We start from the raw sequence: 26884 nt of genomic DNA, 5'->3' as shown, positions 1-26884 counted from the left end.
TTATTAACAATCAATGATTATTTTTGGGGAAAAATTTCAAATTTTTAATTTCTTCAAATATTCAATTGTTTTTTCTGCTGCATAATTTGCGAGAATTACTTTTTTTTTACATTTTACCCCTATTTTTGAGTAAAATTTTTCCATCGACCAAAAAATTATAAAGTAAAAATCCTCAATTTGTTGGGAGCTACAAAAAATTGTCAAAAAGGAACAAATGTCAAAGTGCTTGCACATTCCATGATGTTCTAACTACTAACTAGTACATAGATGTTGTTGTAGTAAAGAAGAAGGAAAAAAGTGGAAGAAAAAGTACACTGAAAAAATGTATTAAAAAAGCCGGGCACGCTGTAAGGAGTGTGTGTAAGTATTACATATATTAATACACACACGTAATTCATGTTAGTTCCTAGTAGACTAGACTGCCCTTAACATAGGGAGCCACGATAATTATAGAATTTCTAGTGTTTTGAATACAAAGTATTAAATAATTATAAAATATTCGTCAAATTAACTATTTAAAAATATATATATTTGGTGGATCTTCGAAAGGAGCAACGGGATTCATTATTGTTGTTTGTTACTATTCTTCATCGTTATAATTATTATTTTGTGGTAAGTCAAATCTTTTTATTTATTTGATCATTTTTTTGATGAATGTACGGGGGCGGCATGTCCGGAATTTTTATTTGCCATTATAAAAGAGCTGTTGCACAATGTGTCAAATAATTAATAAATAATGTAATGAGTTCATATTTAAGGTGTGCGCTTTTCTTGGCTGAGTGTCTAGCCTGATAACTCCTTAGTTAAGGAGTATTGCATTGAAATTTAATTATAATGGAATAATGAAGTGATTACTAGATAATCCGAGCGAGCAAGATCGATACTTTACTTTGTATTATTAGTCTTTGAATCCCTCCTTATAAGACAAATCAATGAATAGTTCATATTCACATCATAATTAATATAATATATAAATAAATAGAGGTTTAACCCAAATCGTTATTCTAATCTGATCAAAGTTCATTTATATCAAATGATATATTTATTTAAGACATGACATCTGTTGCTACTTGCTATTGAGTCAAAGATGATGAATTCAATGTACAGCAATGTATGGGCGTTTGGATGAGTGATTCCATGTATATTAATATCGGACTTTTCTGAGACACTCGACGAATTAATTTTGTATACTTTTCGCTAGTGTTGTATCAGTCCGTATTTATTCAGTCCAGCTCAGTCTTAGGACCCGTCCTATCGGTCATTGGTACCTGTCTTTAAGATCTTCCGAATACACGAATAATAAATAATGTTGAGTGACATCATCAAGGCTCGAACTATATCAGTTTTAGGACTGATTTGCAGGACTTAACTGGAGCAAGCCGAGCCTGAACTGGACGGGACTGCTTTCTTCAGTCCTAAATAGGGACTGACACAACAATACTTTTCGCAAATAAATAACCGGTGTCACAGTTTAAATTAGTGAGTCCATAGACTTGTGGGCTGGAATGTATTTACAAGTGGGAGGTCAAATGATATTATATTAGTTCATCGTTAAACAGCCTTACAATTTTAATATATAAATATATATATATTATACTTAATCTAAAAAAGTGGGCATTGGCTTCCAGCGCAACTGAACTGTTCCAGGATATGCTTCAAACTGACATTGTCTACTTTTTCTATAGTGTATCTAACCGGTGGACTTAATTATTAAAAAAGTCTGAAACCCCGTACTACATTGTACATATAAGGAATTTCGACCAAAATTGATTATTGATAACTCTCAGGCGAAGTTTGATTTTATACAAATAGCATTTGTTCACATACTAAGTATATAAAATAAACATGTTCATTAAAAAATCTTGTGGGGAAGGGGCCCTCGGCCCTTCTGCAAACTTTGCCTATAGTTTCGAGACACGCTACGAAGAAACATCTTACTACTTTTGAAATATGTAACCGGGACACCGGAAAAGCTATACTTTATTTTGCATACAACTAAATCCAGACTAAATGGGGTTTAAACGTATGCAAGTGTTGTGTACAAGTTGCAACTTGTATAATCACATTGTACAAGTTGCAATGTCTTCTTTTCAAAATACATTATATAATTAAAATATTGTTCATTCTATTTAACAACAATTAATGTTTGATATCATTTCATTTTCATATATTCAAATTGCATGATTATTATGTATTTAGGAGTAAATAAACTCTGAGCATTTAAACTTTATAATTCGACACAGAATATTTATACGTATTTTAGTCATTTTTAGTCAAAATATCGATCATCCATAGAATATTCAACTATTGCATTATTCTCATTGTTCATTTCTTATTTCATTTTTTGGTTGGAACTTGTACAATTTGCATATACATGTTACAATTTCTAGACAACATAGTATCAAAATTCCTATATAAATGTTTATTCTTTTAATACTTCTGTTCAGTCGATGGCGTTTCTTTGTATTTTGACACAATGTTTCTTTCAAAAAACAAAAACAATATTAAGTTTCTTTCCCCAAATTGTTTTTATTTTTTCACAATTTGGCCTTACAGATTTTCTACATTTTTTATACTAATTTCTTTGTCCCATCTTCAACACAATGATACATTCGAAAAGCTTTTTAATTAGAGTTGCTGTTAGCAAGAAATATCTACATATATGCACACTGCTGACATATGTAGATTTGATTGATCGAATCAAACGCCTATTCCGCCTACACTCCTAGTAACAAACTCTTTTTCTATTTTAATCATTGGAATGAATTATAATCTTTGTGTAATGTACCTTAGGGTCCATTCCATCTAATTTGTCGTAATGGTAGAAATATAAAGGAATCAGTCGTCCCTGAAATCGTCATCAGTAGTAGCAATATGTTAAATGATTACTATTATTCGATTTATAATCAGATCTGCTCACTTTAAAGTTTTTGGGGTCCCTTGTGACGTTGACAACAATCTTTTTAAAAATCCTGTTTCATCTTTTTATGTAAAACAAATGGGAAACATAACACACACCCCTCCGTTCCCCCCCTCTTGATCATGGACTCTTTGGTGGTGGTCTCAAGAGACGTATTCCTACTTTAATGAATTAGGAGGCTCTTAGGTACATTCATACGTGAAAGATTCTCCAAGTTGATTTCTTTTTCTATATACTAAGTTATTTGAGCTTCAAACGACCCAATAATGTACTAATAAATCTACAAAATACACTCACTCAAACTATCTGAGTTGTCATTTTTATTCTTTATTCCCATGAGGTTGTTTTTATTACTATGAAAGAAAGTACCAGGAATTTGTATCAAATTGAAAAACGTAATAATAAGACAATCGAACAGGTTCATATGATTTTTATTTTTTGTTTTCCTTATTTCATTGTCTTTTAATCCATTTTATCGTCTTGGATTTCTATGTTTTTTGTGTACACACATATTTTAGTATTTACCATTCGTCTCTTCCTTATTAACATGAAGATAATGAGATATTTTATTATATCATCACTCATCGCCATTTCATTATTATCTTATTCCTCCATTAATAACCATGAATAAAATAATAAAATACCTTTCTTTTACAAATGTCCCGGGAACGAACCCCTCAGATTTCTCTTTCGGGATGATGTTTTTGCAGGATTTCTTGGGATGTTTCACATAGTGCTTATCCATTCCATCTTTATTCGTTCCATTCCAGTCTTAGGACCGGTCCTAAAGACGTTCGGTCCTTCAATCCATTAGTTCTAGAAATGATTAAAAAAGAAGAAATAAAGTTGAAATGACGTCATCAAGCACCAAACTTTTAAGTTTTCGGACTGATATACAGGACTGAACTGGGCTGCACCGAGAATGGACTATAAAGGGCTGCAGTCTTCAGTCTTTAATGAGCATCGACACACCACTAATTACTCCTACGGGAAATCAATGGGAACTATTTCTTTCTCCGGGAAAACCCGGAATATAATTATCTCATAAATTAAGCTTAATTTAGTAATGTCGCTCATTAATTTAGATCCAAAAATGTACTTATGTGTCTGATGAATGATTTGTAAACTGTTTATATTGGCACAAACGTTCCGTATAGAAAATTTAGGGCGTTCGCAGGGAGTGGGCTGAAGGGGCTGTAGCCTCCCCCTAAATATTAAATTTTTCTTTTTTAGGAAAAATGTAATTCTAGAATATGTAGCGGGACAAAATATTCAAGACTTTTAGGGAGAAACATAATCCTGCGGACGCCCTGAAATATTATATTAATGTGTTTTTAAAGCAGTATGTTATCATACATTTCATTTTGATCTATTAATTTCACACATTTTTGATATATTTTACAGGATTTGTAAACCAGGGGAAGTTGCACTTTCTAATTATTAATAAAAAGTCAAAAACTATAAATTCCATTTATCCACCATCTAAAAAATATTATTTATTGCATATTTCTCATCACATGTAAATTCGAAATTCTCCATTCATAATTATTCATCTCATTTTTGGTTGCAATTTTTATAATCTACTTATACTAGTTACAATTTGTATAGGACACACGTATTTTGTACAAGTGGCGATTTGTTTCTTATCATATTGTCTTCTTATTTAATCAATCATCACACCAGTCCTTTTGATGCATTATTATGAAATTGATTGTATATAACTTCATTTGGATCTATTAAAATTACTTAGTTACATACAGTGTCAAAATTACGGTTCTGTTTTTGGGAGGGGATTACATATATGTATATAATATTCAAATTTCCAAAAAATGTAATTCTTTAAAAATGTTTATAAAAATCTAATTTGTATGATTTTTGGCAAACAAGCTCAAATTCATGAGTAGATTAAGTTTGCCAAATTTCAACACATAATTCTGAGTCGTTCATGAGATATAGATTGTAGTACTCTCAGATCAAAATTTTCAAATGTCGATTAATTGTCTTATTACGGAACGCTACTTTTTCTTGTATATTTTTTTATCCAAAATAGCTAACCTCTTGAATTTGATCCATAAATATTTTAAATTGTGAGGATTTCAAAAATGAAGTCAAAAACAGAAAATTTAATTTTTTTATGACATCAATTTTGATTTAAAAAGAAAAAATCGGAAATGCCCTACCAGGTACTTGATCAAGAATAAAAAAATTCCCCAACTCTTATGTAGGGATATCACTGTGCTAAAAATTGTGTTGGCTTTTTTATCATAGCTCACAGACTGGGATCTCAAATTTATGTTACTTTTCACCAGAAATTTGGTCAACATGTTTTATGATTTACATAGACTGACAAAAGAAAACTGAATTAGAGTAATTTATAATATTGATTAGAAGTTGATAGATTTTTTAAAAAAAATGAGTGTTTTTATTATATCACTTGTTTATAAAATTGGGCATAACTTTAAAATAGTTTGTTCATTCTTTTTGGAGACTTGGAACTGTCGTCCCTCGAATTACCTGAATTACTCATTTAAAATGAGTAATTACAAAGATTTTATGGAAATTCAAATGAGTTTTCTTGTGACGTCATTATTTTGGAAGTCGGCCATCTTGTAGGTAACATAAACAATCCCAATTTTATAATTATTGTAACTTTTTACAAAAGTTTTTTTTTTTAAATTTTCATTCGCCGATTTAGTGAAATTTACTTAATATTTTTGAAAATATTTGAAATATTAAATATTATATTTGCTTTATTTTGTTAATGACTATATTCAGAATTAAACCTTCATTCTGGCGTTGCTTTTGATAGATTTTGCTCTCTGTGGCAATGTTTAATCGTATTACACATACTTGTTTCTTACAAACACAGTATGTAAATTGGTGGCTTCTAACTTGTACCCATCGTGTACGTACAATAAATATATATTATTGGATATGAATGCATCAATTGATATTGATGTTATACTCCTTTTCAAGTAGTTCTCGTTTCTATGATGAAAATGTTTCCCTCCTATACTTACATATGTATTTTGTATATTCTTTCCGGCATGACTCAAAGGAAGGAGAAGCATGATAAACCCCCCTTTTTGATATTATTATTTGTAGTATTTTTTGCGTAAATGGATACATTTTTAATTCGAAATCAACCTTTTATTTCTCCTCGGAGCTGTCCTTTTTTTACATCATGTTCAGAGCGTCCGGAGACTTTTTTATATATTAAAAAAACATAATAATATTATAAATATTCTTAAACTATGATTTCATGTCAAAATATTAACATCAACCTGGCTAAATCCATTAAAAACGTCACTGATGGTAGAGCATGTGCTCTTTTTTTGGAAAACAAAATATGGTCACTCTATACTTGCCACATGTTTGGCTTGTACGGCACAAGTGACCAATGTGTTGATAAAGTATTATCACATTGTCAATATTTTTGTATTCGTTCCTCCAGTATCAAACTATAGCATTTTTGAATCTTTTGCGCATAAAAGAATATAAAACAAAAGGTCATTTTGTTTGAAGTGGGAGTGCTAGTTCAGAAATTTGGGGCTACATCAATGGTGGGTCAATATTTGTATGGCTAATGGTCTTTAAAGGGCAGAACATTAGTGTTGATGAAGAAAACACTGGTTAATCGGTGCAAAACCACCAAAATAAAGCTCCTTTCTCTTGGAAATACTCTCGTCTTCTTATTCCCATGTCGCCTACTGAAGTTTAAAATAATGAGGCAGTCCCTGTTGCATGTTTTTGTCTACGTTAGGTAGACTTGAATTACATCATCTTGATAGAGCTTCATTCGTTCATAGTCTAGTTATTACGTTTCTACGTCATAGAAAATACATATGTCTGGTCATTTTTTTCTACTGCTGTTAACCTTACTTTGCTTTAATCTTTTATTATGCTAAAACACAACATCATTTTGCAACATTAAACATTGTGAAAGCGCCAATTTATTAGTGAATCTTCCATATTCCGGCTCTTGGCCTATTTTTGAGGGAAGGCGAAATCCCTTCGGTCTAACAATTTTACAATTGTGCCTTTTCCCCAAAAGGTTTGGGAAAAATTAATTTCGTATTTTTCGCTTTATTTCAATAATTTATAAGAAGTGTTACAATCATCTGATTTAAGCCAAATATGTTCTGTTCTATTTGATAATTTGTTGCCAACGAGAATTCAACTTCATAATGGCCTTCTCGAGAAATCCCTTGTCCGTATTGTCAAAAACCCGTACATCCAAAATTGTACCCCAAGCGCGTTGGCTATAAAAAGGAACAGGTGGTGTCACTTGGTGTCAGGTGCGGACTGTAGGGTGGATGCATAAGAACTTCCCATCTGAGCTCCCAGAGCTTTTGGGGCGTCATCAAAAATGTATGAGGCCTGGTGTTGTCGTAATTTTATATAATTCATCTCCTATTTGAGTTTCTTTTTGTGTCCAGCCTTCTGCAAATGGTTCAAACGGTTTATGATCAATGTTAAGCTACTGGACGATACTACAATTGCTAATATGACTGTTTATCTCGATGTTTTTCATGATTTTATCGACATTTTTACAACAAACCTATCAGTGCGTGGCGCATCATTGACTTCTTCTACACCAGAAAGAAATTGCTCGAACCACTGTTGTATAGCACGAACGGAAAGAGTATCGTCACTGTATATATAGCAAATTTTCTTGGTCGCTTTCATCGCGTTTTTCCTTCTCAGGTAGTAAAAAGCTACAATATAGCGAATTGCTCCCTCTGAAACCTACATACTCGACGCACAATTATTTGTAACTGGACTGGTCAAGCACAATACTGTCCGAACAGGGTTTTTAGTATACTTGCACACCTCATCATATGATCCGAGGTGAACAATAATTAATAAGATATACTTAGTTAAAAAAGTGCGGGAAATACGAAAGTGCTTTTTCCCTAACATATTATGTGAACTTCTAAAGGAGGAGATGTTAAGAGTTATTCAGCCCGAAGAAGGAACACTACATGAGTCACTCATTCAAGAGTAGAAAAGAAACATCACAACGTGAATACTTTTTGTATGTATTTATTATATGTAGGAGTGTTGAGAGAAAGTGAGGCTCATTGAAAGGACAAAGTAATTCAACCATAAATAAAAAGCTTATATGAAGTTAAATCTCGATTTACGAGTATAACTTTGGTAATACGTATAGTTTTTTGAACGTCTAATCTCTGTTTTCAATTTGTATAACGTGATTGCTGAATAGTTTCCGCTTTTAATAACTCACTTTCACTTTAAACTCGTGCATACGGGTACTAGAACCTTTCTAGCTCTTTTGACGAGTAACCAATTGTCATGGAGTGGTAGTCAGTTAATGTTTAAGACATGACGTTACTTCACTTATACAAAACATTTCAGTGTTTCTTTCTGGAAAAAAAAGTAATGGGATACTATAACGCTGGGACATATAAAAAGGTTTTGGGAGTTCTTGGGTGAGGGCTACTCCAGGAGATGAATGTCCTTCATTTTTTTGGAGTAAATATGGATTCTTTATAGCCAGAACACGGAATAGATGAAGAGGATGAATGAAATGTACAACTAAATAGAAGTAAAAATCGACTACTGACACGCCTCCCTAATAACTATAGGTAGGTTGAGTGAGTTTAACTTATGTAGTAAGTCCTTCTCTTCTCGGAATAAAGGTAACAACGTGTTAACAAAAAAAAGCTATGAAATAGTATCGAAGTTTGAGCCCTTTTCCTGTACGGATGGTGCTCGTTGTCCAAGAGTTTACTGTATACATAAAAGTAAATATATGTAGTTACTCGAGGTCACTCACATTGCCATTTCATGTATATATATATATACAATATATGTAAAATATATTTTACTCTATTAACGTAATGATTATTATAATTACTATTTGATAGTGAGGAGATTTACTTATACGTATAATAATACCTATATGACGCCATTTTCATAGCCCTCCCGCAAAATGCCTCTGTCCCCAATTTCTTTTTGAGGTTGAATGAAGGTAGGTGAAGTATTTATTATCTATTATTATACAGATATTTTCATTTCCTCACTCCATGACTCACGTTTGTACATATATATATGACATGCTCAATAAATGAGCCAATTATTATGATCAAAAAGGCAGTGGTTCTACATATTAAAATATAACTAAATAATGGAACGTTGATTGTTCTCTGAGCCATTATTTTAATGATGCTTCTTTGTTCGAATAGTTGGAATCAAGAGTTGAATTATGAGTCTAGGTCATGGTGTATTTAGGGGAGAGAGAGAGGCGACATACTTAGTTGTTTTCATATATTGTCTATGGATTAGACAAACAATATTATGTCCTTCGCAGTGTTTGTTTGTTATTTATATGATCTCCTGACCAATCCTTAGTTGATTACTTATATTCACACGGATTGTATATATATGTATTTATAACAACACGGAACCACGTAGCTCAATGGACAACGCGCTCAGGAGAATTTATTTTCTTGAACTCATTGGGATTAGGTTCGCGCCCACTCGTTCCTAGAGAAGGAAATATACATAATGTAAATGCAAGGTAATGCCTGGTTCAGGTTCCGCAGTTCTATTGGTCCCGGTCTCTGGTCTTCTATTTTAACAGTTTTGGTATCACTCCCGGTCTCTGATCTTTCATTTTAACGGTTTGGGTATCGCTCTTGGTTCAGCTTTATCGGTCTCGCTCTCGGCTCAGCTGTATTGGGCTCGGTTCTGGTCTTCAGTATCTTTTCTTTTTAATATATAATCAGTTTGGTAAGAGGCACTTAAAACTTGAGGCGTCACTAGAAAATTCGGGCCCAGGAAATGATATTCCATACAAACAGGGCTGCAGCTACCTTATACACAGAGTGTGTAGTACACCAAGTTCCAACAGGGGGCATGAACACTCGTATAAAGGGGGCTGCAGTTTAAAATGAATTAGTGTAGGGAGAACTTTGCATAGTGAAGTTTGGGAAACCCTGGCCTAAGAAATTATAGGGCCCTGACAAGCTTAGTAGTGGACCTGGATCTATAATCAACCCCACCCTACCCTCTTATATTTACACTGTCTGGTCCCTAAAACCCCTTTTCCAGATCCATAAGAAGCCCTTAGCTATTTGGAACTCAGATACAACAGTATCACCCTGGTAACGTAAAAAGAAATTCATTGGAAAACGGCTTTGTGCAATTGCACATAAAAAAAAAAAAAACCTTGAAAATTGACTTATTTATTTAAGCTAATTTATTTTTTACAATATTTCTCTTCTTTTCTTTGTATATTCTATATATGAACAAAAGCATAAGAACCTAGACCGATAAGCAATATATTGGGGTCTCGGTTTGACTTTTCCTGTTCTAGCGGTTCAAGTACCGGAACCACTTGAATCGCAAGACCGCTGAGGGGACAACTTATTGTAAATGTATATGGACTTCAAAGAAGATTCCTAGGTCAAATGGAGTAAATGTAATTCTATAATGTTTACTCAGTCTTAATCAGTGTAACTCCAACTGACAAATTAAAGAAAAATTAAAAAATAACGACAATAGAGACTTATATAGCATTGATTCAGAACTAAAGATAGACAGTAGAGGACGTTATTTAACTTCCTGAGGCACGCAACTTTTTCTCTCTTGAGATATTTAATTCCAAATCTGTGGATCGAATATAATAAATTTAGAAAGACCAGTGTTAGAATATTCTTTATTCGATTAACATATACCTAGGACTCGACAGCTATGCTAGCCCGTGGCCAATAAAAACAAGTTGGCCAAGTACAGGGTGGCATGTATACATACCCTTACATACTGCATATAAATAGGCAGTTTTGGGGTCAAATAATAAGTATTATCCTTGTGTCAACATACCATACGTTGAACAGAGAAAGAAAACAATTATTACTTAACTTATTTTATTACACAAGTAAATTTAGACTAGTTACAAAAATATATAACAGAGCTTCATAAAAAAAATTGACCAGCCTTATTGACTTGTGGCTAATTTTAACGTCCGTCAAGCTCTGCTTACAACCCATCAAATAAAGATGTCTTTGACAACCCATGAGTTAGAAAGATTTAATCTTTGTTCTTTATTCACACTGTTTCCTCAATGGCGTAAAAAATATCAATATATTTTGCCGCTAGCTCTCATTTTTCTACTTATCTTCTCTTGTTCTGAATGTTGATTGATTGAATTAGCTCTTATTAAGGTGGGAATAAATATAAACAACATATGGATAACAATTCTGTAGTAGGAAATAATTGCCTAAGTAACAACGGAACAGGGCCTTTTCACCCTGTTTCTTTTTGATTAAAAAATGTGAAATACATACAATAATAGTAACAACGTATATTTTTATATTTGGAATGGACCTATCTACCTTCATTATTCTTCATGAAATTGCCTCCAGGATTATTATTTTAAAAAGATCTTTATTGTTAATAGAAGAACGAATGATTTTCGAAGGCTCTTAATTATAAGATGATGCGATTAACTACGATTATTATCTACCTACAGACTCCACGCTTCAAATGATCTATTATTTACTCTTCGTGGGAGGACATTCCTCTGATTATATTCTGCCTACAAATTATCTGTTAGACAAACAATATGTATGTGCATTGTACATATACTAAGAATTAGGACCCTCATAGTCTTCATAGATAAGTCTTTTTGATTTGATTTTAGGGTCGCTTAGATTGTTAGTCCCCATAGTTAGATCCCACTACTATGAAGATAATTAAATAATAACTGTTCCAATTTCAAATGGAGGACGATTATCAAAAGTATGGATATCTCTACAAACTCGTTGGTCAGGGGCTGTGCAACAGGGGAGCCAGAAGAGACATCGCCACCGCACTTTTTTATAATTTACAATTGGCATACCGAGTGCGGAATCAAATTTTCCCGTCACCAAAAACATAATACTTCGCTTCAAAAACTCATAATTTCATTAACGGATTTGAAAAAAAAATTTTTTTTTTGTTATAGCTATTGATTATTAAATTTTTCCAAAAATTAAATATTTATAATTTAATTTTTGTAATTTTTTCTAAAAAATTTAATTTTGCAATTTTTTTCCTGAAAATTTAATTTTCTTTTCTTCAAAAAGTTTATTTTTAGTGAATAACTAAGGATTTTTTTTTTCGAAAAAAAAATCCAAAAACAAAAAAAAAAAAAAAAAAATAATAATGATATTATATATAAATATACAATCCAGCGGACATCCCTGGTTCAGAAACAGACACGCAAATTATTCGCAAGGATGTTGCTGATAAATTTTTATTTTTATGTAGTTCTCCCACTAATAGAAATGTACATTGAACATGTTGAAGAAGGAAAATGTAATCTTCAATGATCTTTAAAGCTCTATGCGAAGTGTCTTATTATAAAAAAACATAATGCCATATAAGATGAATTCAATTATGATAGTAAATTCAGTCATACCTTATGATACGAGTGATCTAACATACGATTTTTTTTAGATACGAGGTGGATTCCGAGCAAAAATTGAAATTGATATGCTAGTTTGTCGAGAACTGCAAACCGCAAGAGCCCCCCCTTAAATTTTAATTTTATTTGTTATTGGTTATGACATAAATTATTTTGACTTACATGCTTGGTCCAAGAACGAATTAAACTCATATGTTGTAGTATTACTGAACATATGTTCCAGTGATTCACCTTGACCTATGTAAATGTCAAGTTGTTATTTTGTAAATGTTTTAACATGTTTGACCTCGAAAAATAAATGAATATTTTACACCATTTTATTTTGAGAAAGATAATGCAATAATTGAATATTACTTGGATTGTCGATATATTTATAATGGTGTAATTTTTACTTTTTTGATGAAATTATAGTATTAATTAATAGTTGGTAATTCAAATGACGGATGGTATGATTGAATATTGAATTATAGGATGTAAAAATTGTAATTTGTCCAAAACACTTTTGAAAAATGGTGCTTGAAAATAATTCAATAATATTAACATGTTAATTTGTCCCGGAACTATTTTCTCACCTTGACTAAGATATTGTACTAATTAATTAATCATTCCATTGTTGGTTGAGTCAACATAATATACTTATTATTTATTTAGATCCCTTGTCATACATACATACACACACACACACTCACAACGGTGAATTGCAATCCCTTGTTTTACAATCTGATATGACTTTTATCTGATGAGTGATGAATCCACTACCCTATTTAGTTACGGGGGTACACGACATAGTCATTAGGGGAAAGGCTTTGGTTTGACAAATGTATATGAATATTTTATCAGATACAAGTCACACTCCATTTGTTGGTGGTGCTGGTCTGTCAAAAATATTAATAAGTAATAGTTGTCATTAAACAAATGTATGTACGTTACTAATAAATCATCGGGGATTATTATATTTTATATATTATTATGTATTAATAAGTCTTCTCATTCCAGCCATTTGATTATAAATTTATGGGCAATTAGGTAACATGGCGTGTTAGCCCTCTACCTTGATTCTTTGACCCTTTTTCTCTTTACGTATACAAATTCCTTCAAATCAGTTTCATTAGTTCATATATTATGTTCGAAAATGATTTATAGAAACGTCTTAATTCAAATCTAATCTTGGTAGATTAAAAAAGAACACTGAAGGAGAAAATTTAAAAGCAAAATAACTACAATTTTCCTATTGCTTTCATATATTTAATTGATTTTATATGTATTAATATGTTTATTAGATTAATCAAAAAAAAAATATTAATGGTTAAATGAAATTACATTAAAATTATACTGATAAATACTAGTGATGTTCGGTATGCCGGTACTATAGTGGGACTGGGATATTGACACAATTAAAATTGTACTATACTAAATAGGTTTTGGAATATGTACTTGCAGCCCAGTTTTTTCCTCTAAAATATTGGCTCGCTGATTATGTAATCCACAAGCCCAATTAAGTTTTCTTTTTTTGGAAAAAATAATCAAGTTTCTGAGCTCTCCTCCCTTCCTCACACCCTAAATAAAAAAGTAATGGGGACTCCACTGTTAGTAGCGTTGTTTTGGTCCTTACTTATTCGGTCCAGCCCAGTCTTAAGATCGGTCCTTCGGACTGCCTTGCTAGAACTGATTAAAAAAGGATGAATAAAGTTGTTGAGTGGCTTCACAGGGGTGTTCACAGGATAGTTATTATTATTATGATTCTTTTTTTTGGGGGGGGGGGCGTGGATTTTAGAATTTTTTTGAAAAAAAATTCAAAAAACCTTGACAAAAACTTCATTGAAAATTGCAAATCCATCCAACTTTGCTTATTTAACCTCATTTCGTTGTCAACTTTCCTACTTGACATAGCCCTTATTTTATTTTTTACAAGGGGTTGAGCGAGTTAATAGGAACATTCATTAATTATAAGTATATTCATAAAATAAAATAAAAGGTACTTCTTCTTGTTTACGATTTAATTTGATTTAATTATCTATGTACTTTGAACTTTAACCTCTAAGGAAGTAGTATTCCAATTATGACCGTTATTGCTTTTAATTACACCTATGATATATTATGTACTTAAGAGATATGTATAATATCATTCGTATTATAACTAAGTACGTACCCTCATGGCCCATACGGAAATGTTGGCTTATTGAACCTGTATCTTATGATATGATTAGTGTTCGTACAAGTCTTATATAGGTCTGAATTAACAATTATTCATAATATGTAATATTTGAATGATGATGGTTGATTAAACAGTGTTTAATTGCTAGTATAAGTCATTAAATTAGATAGTATACAAAGAGGAAATGTCGGCATGAGTGGGGTTTATTTATTGTGATTATGTCATTATTCCTTTGTGGCTCATGAATTGTGCCTGTGTGCGTGTATAAACTATAGAAGCTAACAAATTAGGGGGACTTGATTGGTGGACCCACACTTTGTACATGTTGTGAATTGTATTAGCAAATTGTACGAGTTGCAAGCCAAAATTGAGGTGAATATTTTTAAACGAAGAGTTTAGACTACATGTGAGAAGGATAATGCTATAACTGAATATTCCATGGTTGATATGGAGCTGATACACTCTTTTACTATTGAGATCCAAATTTCTCATGAATAAGTATTATGTGGGACATTATAAAGTTCAAATGACCGCAGTTATATTTCTGGTTAATATTTATCAACTCTGTGGTTTCAAGATAGTATCACTGTATAGTTGGTTATTAAAATAACTGATGTTGCAAATAAATAAAGAGTACTAGGACCTATAATTTGTTTCTTGTACAATCTGCTAAAACAAGTTACAACTCGTAAAGAAATCGCAACTTGTACACAACATATACATACATAAAAAAAAAAAAAAAATAGGAAGTGAATAAAAATTGTTTTCTGAAAAAGTCATTTAATGAAATCTGCATAATGTTTATTTAAATCATGTGATTTGCATATTTATCTTTGGCCTAAGGGCCTAGGGCATGCTAACCCCCAATTATATGAAAGCAGGTCGTTATATTTATTGTATCTCGCAACCTATTCTCCGAAAATAAACTGAAAAAGGACCCCGTATAAATTGTTTAGTTCTTCCAAACTATAAAACTATTATATAATAATTTTTAAATATTGTTCTCAGCTTACCAATAAGAAATTCTAATTTGACCAATTAACGTTCAGAACACTGATAAGAAGTAAAAACTTACAAATTTGTCTAAAAGAGGTTGCGTGGTGAATTATAAATATGTTGCGTTTTTATTTCTATTTTTAAAAGATTGTTTTCTATTAAAGTTGTTGTCTTACTTTGTTCGTAGGTATATGATAATCCTTTTATTACATATTATTATGTACTCCCTAGATAAATAAAGTATTGTATAATTTATTGTGCAGGTGTGCTATTATATATGTCTGTACTCAAAAGTTTTGATGAATGACTTTCTGATTTTATTTTTAGTTTACCATGTAGAGGTCTTAGAAATGGAGTAAGAGTAGTTTAAGTCTAAAAGAAGGCTATTCTTTAATTATTATTATTAGTTCAAGGTAAATTATGGAATTATACTTTTATATATTACATATATATGTATGTACTACTTCCCCCTCTTTTTATGATTATGAGATACGATTAAGAGAAAAGAAGTTGCAGGAGCAAGCACTATTTATAATAGAACATTGTTTTATATATACTTTTAAAAATGTATTTTATTTTTAAAAAGAAAATACTTTTTTTAATCAATAATCGCTTTTACTTTATGTTAAGTTGTATAAATTTATAAGTATATCAATTTTTTGTCTTACATAAAGGCATTCATTACTGAATACAGGCTATTCCGTCTAAAATGTAACACTTTTTGAAAATTACAAAAATTGTTATATTTCAAAAGATAAAATCAAATTTGGAAAATTTAATTCAGAAATACCATCAAAAGACACCCTTTTTACATTCTCAATCAATATAGCGCCTTTTGCCTTAGTGACCAGATACAGGCCCGGGCGCAGAACTTTACACAGCTGTTATTTACAAAGGCTGGATCAAGGTTCGCTCAAGCAGTAATGATGGTTTCCTTCAGATAGTCCTTTGTTGTGTATTAGACTCCCGAAAGCTTCTCTTTGAGGTCCCCAAAAATTCCAAAGTTCCGGGGGAAACAGACGGGGCTCTGGAGAGGCCAAGAGGTTTTTTCTTCAGCTTGTTGAGGAGGATGTGCACTGGGTGACATGTTTTACTCGATCCAAAGGCTTCAACCCCTTATGAGGAGTTCTTTTGTAGGCATTAAGGCTTAAGTCTTGCTTAACCAAGCAGTGAATGGTGGTCTGTCTGCTGTCAAATTCATGAGCAAGACAATCGACGGACACCGTGACTCTTCTGCCTTCAATGGTACCTTTAACTGCGTCATCCAATTCTTTTAGACTTGATCTGGACCTTGCGGAAGCTTTTTGAGTTCCTCTCTTGATCACCTGGTACACAGTAGAGTGGTTACAGCCAGCACTTTAGAGATCTCTGATGGGGATTTTCCACGCGTGGATAGCTCTGTGTTATTCCATGTTTTTGGTTATAACGCTCTTATTTCTCGGTTGGCATTGCTTATTTTTTGTTTAGACAGTTGGTTACCATAAGTTATTAGGGTCAATATATAGCAAATAGGGCAAAGGCGCGACAAGTTAAAAAAAATGAACGAAGGGGCCTTTATAACATATTATATAATAATATAGATAAGTTTTAACTTATATAATCTTATATTTGTACGTCTGATAAAAATTACTTGGTTATTAAGTATATACGTGCAATACAAATGGGCATTTTAACCAAATATTCTGCCACAACGAGAAAGTGTTATTGTGGGCAAAATCAAGTCAATGGCAAGCTTCAATTTTTTTTATTTATAATATTAATAATTAACGGCCAAATAGATAAAGCACACCAAATGGTCAATTATGTGATTTATGTTCAAATTGGTGAATTGGAATGAGAATATTAACTAAAGTACTTATAAATTAGTAATTTTCATCAAAATAATCAAAAGTTACCCATATATCGACCATTTAAAAAATGCTCAATTATGTATAGCAAATTGTACAATATACTTATACAAGTTACAAGTTTTACTTAACCTACATGGATTCCTTGTACCTCTTAACAAGCGTTGCTTACATAATATGGAATATTAAACAATGCTCCTGTTTAATTTTTTTTCTAACGTTTGGAACTTTAATCCTTATATCATTTATAGGCCTGGAGGAAAAGAGTAACTATGTATTTTCAATCTTACATAAGGTATTGAATATTTTATTAAAGACAATATGTACTTTTCTGTCAATATGGAGGATAATATCATATTAGTAAGATACATAATGTGAACCTCAAACTTCATTTTTGATTTTGCTCTATTCAAATAAAGTTTCATTACTTCTTGATATATAGATGAATTATATTTATATTATTCAAAATGGCATCTGTGTATTCATATTCGGTTGTAAAATATAAGTATATTAATTATGAATTGTTCTACTGACGACATAACTACATAATATATGATTTTATAATTACAGGTTCTTTGTTGTTTAAAAGGAGGAGTAAATCCTTCGTGAGGATATGAATAATTTTGGATGGAATTACGACACTCGGCAATATCCTACTTCCTATGGCAACAACTACTCAAGGGGAGGATTATGGAGAGGGACCCCTCAAGCTGGGACTCAAGGGGCCTATCATCATCATCCTCAACAGTTTCAACAGCAGCAACAATATCAACTACAACAACATCAGTCACATGTTCCTTTATCAACAGCGACGATTCCCCATCACCATTCTCATGGAGAAAGAAGTGTTGTTGATCCTTCATCATCATTCCCCAACTCCTACACTCCACCCAACAGCAAGCAAACGTCTCACCGACAAGTTCTTCATCACCATCATCAAACACAACAACAACTCAGCGAAACGCATCAGCTGCAGCAGCAGAGTCAACGTTCTCAGAATGTCGTCGTCGTCTCCGCCTCTCTTTCCTCTACTTCTTCTTCCTCTTCTACTTCTTCTTCCACCAGTCCTTCGTGTAGTTCTACAACAACAACTACTCCTTTTAAAAACAAGCAAGCAACTACTCGTACTAGTATTGAGGAGGAGACGACTGCGGAAAAATTAATTTCTTCTTCCTCTTCTTCCTCAATTGCAGAGAACCGTCCCTCAGTCAGCTCAGACGTACTCGACGAGATGGAGTATATATTGAGTGGTATTTCTACTACAAATCTAACACCTGGAAGTAATGGTTCTCTTGGTGGAGCAACTGCACTCTTTTTGACCACGACATCTACAACAAATCATTCCAATTATCATCAGTTATCTCCAGGAACTTGTTACATTACACCCACTTCCTACACGACAACAACCCCTCATCATCATAATATGATGACAACCACTGCCTCATGGAGAGGAAATAATAGTAGTCAACCACACCAAGAGCAATTGCAGCAGCAAAGGCACCATACCTCACAAATCAACTATTATACTTCAAATCAACTCAGGTAAGGGTTTAAATAATAGGTCTTTTAATTTTATATAAAGGGATCTTGTTAACAAATAAGTTACTGTCCCATCAAAATTGCTTCATACTTGCTGGAATCAGAGTTATAAAAAAGATAGTCCATAGCTGATGTATTCAAAACATTAAGAATTTATCTCTATATTTCCTCCTTTGGCACGATCTTAAGCCTCTTAAAAACATAATATAGTGCAGCTGGGATGTATAGTTTCTTGTGGAATATCATCCCAAGCAGCCTCCGAGGAACTGATCCTTGCTCACTCTTGGAACAGAATTGGTCTTCCTCCTTGGAACTTGCCTTAAGCAACTTAAAACAACATCTAGTGCAACTGACAGACTCAGTTTCTTATAGAATATCATCCCAACCTGCCTTTGCCAGGTTCTAATCCTCGCGGACTCCTGGAACAGCATTGTCTTTATTCCTTTGGTACGGCATTAATCCGCCTAAAATCACCAGTACAGCTGGACATGCAGTTTCTTGTGGAATCTCTTCCCGAGCAGACTTTGGCAAAAAGTGATAATTGCTGACTCTTGGACTAACATTGGCCTTCTTCTTCACCATACTCTGCATGGTAGGGGCTTTAAAACGGGAGAAAAAGGGGGCTGAAAATATCGAAAAAGCTGTGAATATTGATGGGACGGTCATTTATAACAATCTTATTATGTGTAACAACTTATATAACTTATAACTCATGTCATAACATTTATGTATGTATATGCAGATCCTCAAATATGTATCCCCCTGGTGGCGGCGGTAGCAACAAGGGTGGTGGTGGTGGTAGTAGTTGTAACAATATTAATGGCCGTAGTGGCAGTAGGAGTGTTATTGTCGTCAGCCATAACAACAACAGCATTCTGCATCAAAGCACCTCTGACAACAGAACTCTTCCTCGTCCTAAGCCCAAAGATGACTTGACTGAAATTGTGAATCAAGTTTTAAACACTGTTAATTCACAAGCTTCACCCCATACTACACTTATACCTAACCAGCAACAATTACAACAACTTCAACAGCAGCCACGGGTACACAACAACCCTTCCTCACCTCAAATTGCACAACCTCGTGTTATCAAGCCCAAACCAACAGGGCTCTGTTCCTCCTCTCCTCTCGCTTCAGGGAATTTATGTCATAATTGTGGATCTATTGTCTCTAATATCTTAACTCATTGTCAGCTATGTGGAGAGCCTATGCAAATAGAGGAATCTAAAAGGTAAGAGAGGAAATCTCTTTAGTATAAATGTTGGTTTTTTTGTTTTTTTATATTAGGGACAGATGATGATTAGGTTTTGAAGTTCTTTGTACATACATATATGTAATGTGAAAGGAAAATAAAATAAAAAACCGTTATATATGTTTTAAAAGAATGGAAAATTATCGCATGTATATAATATACTACTGTACGTACATACTAGTCTTTGGTTATTTGTCATTAAATTGTATGTAGTGAGTTAACACAAAACCAAACAAAAATTAAGAAAAGACAAAATGTCTAATTTGTTTTTTTTCATATTACGCACACATATTTTGGTTAATTATTGGTTTTGTACTCTGATATCTGGTACAAATTGAGATACCCAATAATGTCAGTTATCGTTCAGAATCTTCATTTGATTGACGATACTTAATCTGTCCCGGTATGCCCCTTTAAAATATAATGCATAACCAATTTATAATTCTTGTATTGTGACGATGAATTTTTGCCACTTTAATTAAAATTTGCGTCAATTTTAGACTCCTTATTCTCATTTCTGGATAGTTGTGATACCCCAGAATGTTACCAATAGTTTAAAAGCTTCATTTAATGTAAGGGACTTCATATAACTCCGATGAGGCCTTTCACATACGAAAAATCTATCAATTTCTAGTTATTTGACTGTCACAATGAATTTTTGCCTCTTCAAGTACAATTTGCGTCAATTATAGACTCTTTATTCCCATTTCTGCGATAGTTGTGATACCCCAGAATGTTAATCATAGTTTAAAGCCTTCATTTGAGCGAAAGAACTTCATTAAACACCGATGAGGCCTTTCACATACGGAAATTTCAATTGATCAATTTCTTGTTATTTCATTCTGACAATGAACTTTTGCCACTTGAAGAACCATTGTTGGTTTTTATTCACATTTCTGGGATAGCTGTGATACCCCGGAATGTTAACCATAGTTTAAAACCTTCATTTGATTTATGGGGTTTAATTGAACTCCAATAGTGTCTTTCACATATCGTAAAATTAATCAATTTCATTTTTTTTATTATAAATGTTTGCTACTTTATTGAAATATGCAGTGTCACCTCCAAAGGATTAATCAGAATAATAATTTATTGATGAGAATTGACGATTATTTTTCAAAGAATAAAAATGTAGATGATCCAGACTCAATGTTGAGGGACCACATAATATATACTTATGGCTGTCTGAGTTTTGCAAAATTATTTATCATACAACTATTAACTGCTTTTTTTTCTTTTTTACCCCAATCATCTTCTTAAACATAATTTCTCTTGCACGTGTTGTGTTTCAAAGCCCAATTTTAAGAAAGCCCCTTCCCCCTCTCATATTATCTTCATTTTCCCTTTATATACATTCATACATAGATCTACGTTCCTTTAACACTCCCTTTTTCATGTGTTTATATAATAAATTCAACTAATGGGTCATTAAACGTCTATATTTTTATGTTAGTTTTTTTGTTTTTTTTTCAACTCATGCATTCATAACTTTTTATTATATCAAGAAATAGTTTGATGTTTATAATAAGAGATTTGAGCCTGAAATTTGATAATATATTTCCTTGTTTGTTTGTTTGTCTATTTTAGCCTTGGATTCATATAATGTTTCTCCATTTATTCATATTTTGTGAAAAGTCTACAAAATACGAGTAATCAAGGGGAATTTTCCTTAGAATTAAAAATTCTTTTAAATATCTACTTGCATAATTTTATTAGTACTTTCCGAATTTTCCATTTTTTTACAACAAAACTAAAAGTCGTTTTACCTTTATTGTATCATACAACCTTTACTCTATAATAGAAACAGGAAAAAGTCCCAAAATCACTTGGTAGTTAGGCAATTCTACCCAACTATGGGATTATTTCAGAAATAATTGTTCACAGCTAAATATATGAGCTAATTCAAATTCAACCAATCAACGTTCAGAACACTGAGGAAGAATAAAGAAGTAGAAAAATAGACGCCTGACATTCAGAAGCACTATTTTTTTGTATTAGTGAGGGAGGGATTAGGGTCTTATACTTTTTTTTCTTTTTTTTTTGGTTCAATCTAAGGTGATATTGTTTTTATACCGAAGTGCAAACCATCAACCCAATTAAAATAGTGGTACTACCAATATGATGTACTCTCGATATTTTCCGATACTTTTTCGCCTAAAAATATATGAAAAAATGTGTTTTGCACTTATACAGACTTCTTCAAGATTTTTGTTTGGGTTGGTTGGTGCAGTACTCCGGTATCCCTATAGGACTTGTGTACCGATCAACGCTCTTATCTATATTTGTATTTTACAACTAATTGTCATCTATTTCTTTTAATAAAATATTCTAATTTATTTTTCGGAAACAATAATGCAAGTTAGTCAGTTATAATTTGCAAAAAATTCCCTGTCGTGGGTGTACATAATTGAAAGGCTAACTCGGAGCAAAATGAATGTTTCAAACTATCCCTAGTGTTGTGTCAGTCCTTTTTTATTTGGTCCAGGCCATTCATATTACCGTTCCTTAAGACTAGAACTTGTTAAAAGAAGTTGAATGACGTCATGAAGGACCGAACTTTATTAATGTTAAGCACTCATATATAGGACTGAACTAGAAAGGGACTGCGTCTTCAGTCCTAAATAAGGACTGACACAACATTAGTCAACAATATGATGTATTTGAATTTGTCCCAAACATTTAAAAAAGTCCAGTATTGACCACAATATGTTCATTCAATATATATGAAGTAAAAATAAATAAAACGGAAATTTCTGCTTTTCTTGATATTTATTCAAGATTATTTTTTGTTGATGACTTATATATATATATATGTGCGGTCAACCTTTTTGTCTGTATGAACATATTGCATGATATCATTATGATCATTGCCTCGTCTCTTGTATACATTTAAGTAGTAGTAGTATTTATGTAGATGATATTCACTGCAGCTGACGTTCAGTCAACATACGAAAAAATCAATAAAATCTTTAACGGTTCCTCCAGTGGTGTATTACTGTTGTTCTTTATACAGACATATATAATATAAAATTCTCTCTTTATATACATACACAGTGGTATACGAGAATATAACGTCTTGGTTGTGCGCGTGTGTCTTCTTTACTCTCTGACTCATGATTTCCCCTGCTTTTTTTTTTTTTTTTTTTTTTTGTTAGAATTAGTGTTGGACTCAAGTAGTACTATATCTTGAGAAAAAATCGACTAAAATCGAATTTGAATTATCTTATTCGTATTTTTAGCATTCATAATATGCTCTAGTAGATTAGGGGTCTCCAAGCTACAGTCTGTGGGCTAAATATGATCCCCAATGTGTTCAATTCGGCCAGGAATTGCCTATATTATTAGATTAAGAATAATTGACTGTCTTTTTGAGGTAGTCAAACTGATTTTATTATTGAATTTGTTTCCTTGTCTTTTGTCGAACTCGACTTAATGCATTAGTCAATCACTCGAATCCCATGTTGAGTCGAATAAATATTTATCTAAAGTTCTATAACAATTATTAAACTACTATTTGATGTATTATGTATAATTATTTGTTTGACTCTAAATTAGTTAATGGAATTGTGCATTTGTAACTATAATGGAAATCAATCAATCTTAGAAAACTAACTAGGGATATGCCTATCTGATATATATATATTTATATATAATCTAATGCTACAACTAATTTATAATAATTGACTGATGGGTGTTGGTGGATTCTAAACTTTCTCAATTGTAAAGATAAGGATTCCCATTTTGATAATCTCCTAATGATGACAATTATATATATGTATATAATTTTTTATGATACCCCTACATAGATCTAATGTACTCATTCACGTCTGTACTGCTTTATGCTCAACTACTTACATACATAAGTCATAAATTAGATATATACTCATTCATACTATACTGTACTGCGTAAATCAAATACTTAATTTTATCTCCTTTATTTTCTCATTTCAGTAGCAACAGCACCACCAAAGTACCAAAGCCCGCATCTTCATCATCTACTCGAACGCTAAGACCTCGTAATGTTGGAGTGGTGGAGCCACGGATCGTTGTTAAGACACCTCATTCCCGTAAAGACTCATCTCTGAGGAAATCACCCTCAAAGAGAAGGAAAGGTCTACTTGAGACGACACCCGAGGGTGAGAAAACCATTTCTCCTCTTAGACTCATTCGCCGTGTGAAGCGGAAGCTTGATTCAGACAGTGATTATGAGTCAGAGACACTCCCCTTGGAGACTCGTATTGCCTTTCAACCAAATAAAACCAAAAAATTTCTCATTTGTTCCATTGATGGTTGTACTTTTACAACCAATAAATCTGTTAGAATGGGCCGACACGTTGCCTCTCATTCCGCTCTTAATCAAGACAACTCTGACAGGAACAACAATAATAAGAGGTGTGTTAGTACTACCAACAGCGAGGCCAAAAACAGTGGAAAAGCATTTCAATGTCCGGACTGTGGAACAAAATTCTCTTCTATGGCAAAGATTTTGAAGCATAATCGTAAGGTTCATACGGGGAGCAAGGACTTCGAGTGCAGTTTATGTGGGGCTGAAGTGTCTGACATTGATGCACACACCGAGGTAAGAATAATGTATCCTAATTTGACTATGATCATCTATATCTATGCATTTATATTATGACTTACGAATTACCCCATATCTCACATTTCAGGTCCACAAGCAAGATAAAAACATTCAATGCAAGGATTGTAACCTCAATTTTCGACATAGAAGCTCCTATGTTAGACATCTAAGTCAACACTACTCTCCAAGGGATGGCGCTGTCTCTCCTCAAAAAACCTCCCCCGAGGATATCTCAGCTCCCTCTGAGGTACAGTGTCTCAGCGATAATAATAAGAAGAAAACGGACATTTCTATCACTTTAGACCAGCCAGAAATGCCTTTCACTATTCATATACCTGAAATCAAGGAGCCTCTCTCTCAAAAATCTAACTCAACCGAATCCTCATTGGCTACAAGTCTGGAGGAAGTTTCAAATTCAATTTCGCCACAATTGAGTAAAGTTGATTACTCCAGTCCACTACCTTCTTCTTCTGACTCTGGGATTTCAAGCAACTTTAATAGTCCCATATACTCTGAGTCAAACACATTTCCTCATTCTTCTTCCATCGATACCTTTGAAAATACGGATCTCCCAAATATTCTGGCTCAGTCGTTATTTGATTCTGCTAATCAAGAAGATAATTCGAAGATGCCCTTTGAATTCAATGTAGACCTTTTTAATGACTCACTCTGTCCTCAGACAGAGGAGTTGAGCAAAGCGCTTGCTGAGTCATTGAGACATGAAGAGGACTCTCTACTCGAGAATGAAGTTTCACCAACAAAAGAAGAAGAAAGTCAACCCCCTATGAAGGTATCAGAAGAGAAGGAAACTCTTGATGACTCTGACGTAGTTGAGAGTCAGAAAGAAGAATTATCTTCATCAAACACACCCAGCAGTGAGGATCATAATAGCGCAATCGAGATCGCTAAAATACAAAAAGTATTTGAGAAAGAGTTGGAGGAAATCGTAAATGACTCTCATTCCCCCAAACCCATCATTCCTACTGAAAAAGATAAAGAAGAAGTTCCTTGTTCTCCTGAAGAGCTTCTAAAGGACAACTCCAGCCCTCTTACCCCGAGTGTACAACTAAGGGATCAAATAGTACAAACTGATGATGTTTTTGAGCCAATTAACAAATTCATCTCGGATGATGCTGCAATAAAGAGCAACGAAAAACCTCATGAAGTCCATGATAACAATCTTGATGATAAGAGATTGAGGGAGACTGCTGCCGATGATGATTCAATGAGAAGTGAGGAATCGGAAGTTCAAATAATATCGGAGGAGACGAGGGAAAAAGAGTCGGCATCATCCCCGGCTTCAGTCTTGGAAGACGACGAAGACGAAGTAGTCATACTCGAGTCATCAGTGATGGGGAAAGCACCATCAGTCCCCTTAAAAAGGAAAATATTCAACGATGAATATTTGAAGAAAGTCGCCAACATACTTCATGAAATCGAAGTATCCTCAAAAGCGCCACCACGTAATGATCCACGTAAATGGAAGAGGCGGAAAGTATCTTTGAAGGAATTTGAAGATAACTTTAAAGAAAAGGTATCACAGTTTATCGGTCAATTAAAGTGCATCCGCGAGGATCGCACGACCAAGAAGGAAGAAAACTTCTGTTGCAATAAATGTGGACGAGTATACAAATTTGAAAACTTTTTCAATGTTCATAAAAGGCGTTGTGTGTAAGAAGAAGGAGTAGGAGAGGAAGAGGGGTGGAAATGGATGAGTTTGACGATGGTGACGTTGAATGACGTATTCGTGGTTTCTCTCTTCTGTTCTTTCTATAACACTTTTCTACTGTTGTGGTGTTTGCATATCTCAAAGATTCTTTTCTTATTTTTTTTTAGTCATATCATGAAATTTACTCTACGCATACATAATTTTTGAAAGATCCAAAGAATATAAACCATATTTATGAATAAAAACCAAAATACTATCTCTTTTTAATTTCTTATATATCCATATGGGGGCTATTATTTTGATGGAACATTCGTGGTGTAACTTATGTGTATATATTATGTAACTTAGTTTGCACCTATGTTAAACTTCCTACAATAATATATACACATCTTTATATGATACATATTTTTTCCTTTTTTTTTTTTCATTTATGAATACATAAAAATACTGATAAAAAACAGTTTTTTGAATTAAAAAAAAATTATAATTTA

General features: G+C 32.9%; 1 protein-coding gene across 4 annotated transcripts; it reads left to right on the top strand.

Moving 5' to 3' along the window:
• Positions 1 to 258: 258 nt before the first annotated feature.
• Positions 259 to 26644, top strand: LOC121122500 (uncharacterized). Of its 4 annotated transcripts, XM_040717515.2 has the most exons (6): positions 399 to 612; positions 17922 to 18475; positions 18545 to 18893; positions 19633 to 20121; positions 24094 to 24721; positions 24813 to 26644. In XM_040717515.2, exons 2-6 carry the CDS (start codon positions 17965 to 17967, stop codon positions 26397 to 26399), a joined length of 3564 nt encoding a protein of 1187 aa, XP_040573449.1. In that variant the 5' UTR covers positions 399 to 612; positions 17922 to 17964; the 3' UTR covers positions 26400 to 26644. The 4 variants fall into 4 exon arrangements, with proteins under 4 accessions (XP_040573448.1, XP_040573449.1, XP_071746382.1 ...); XM_040717514.2 differs by having other exon boundaries at positions 259 to 612; positions 17922 to 18893; XM_071890281.1 differs by lacking the exon at positions 19633 to 20121.
• The last annotated feature ends 240 nt before the right edge of the window (positions 26645 to 26884 follow it).

The sequence above is a fragment of the Lepeophtheirus salmonis genome, chromosome 8, assembly GCF_016086655.4.
Source record: "Lepeophtheirus salmonis chromosome 8, UVic_Lsal_1.4, whole genome shotgun sequence".
NCBI classification, from domain to species: domain Eukaryota; kingdom Metazoa; phylum Arthropoda; class Copepoda; order Siphonostomatoida; family Caligidae; genus Lepeophtheirus; species Lepeophtheirus salmonis.
Note: the sequence above shows the minus strand (reverse complement) of the source record. Positions and strands in the feature narration are given on the sequence as shown.

Bases quoted from the DNA above. Each gene is read 5' to 3' on its own strand.
- LOC121122500 (XM_040717514.2), top strand. From the start codon at position 17,965: ATGAATAATTTTGGATGGAATTACGACACTCGGCAATATCCTACTTCC. The intron at 18,894-19,632 runs GTAAGGGTTTAA...ATGTATATGCAG, and splicing joins TATACTTCAAATCAACTCAG to ATCCTCAAATATGTATCCCC. The intron at 20,122-24,093 runs GTAAGAGAGGAA...TTCTCATTTCAG, and splicing joins CAAATAGAGGAATCTAAAAG to TAGCAACAGCACCACCAAAG.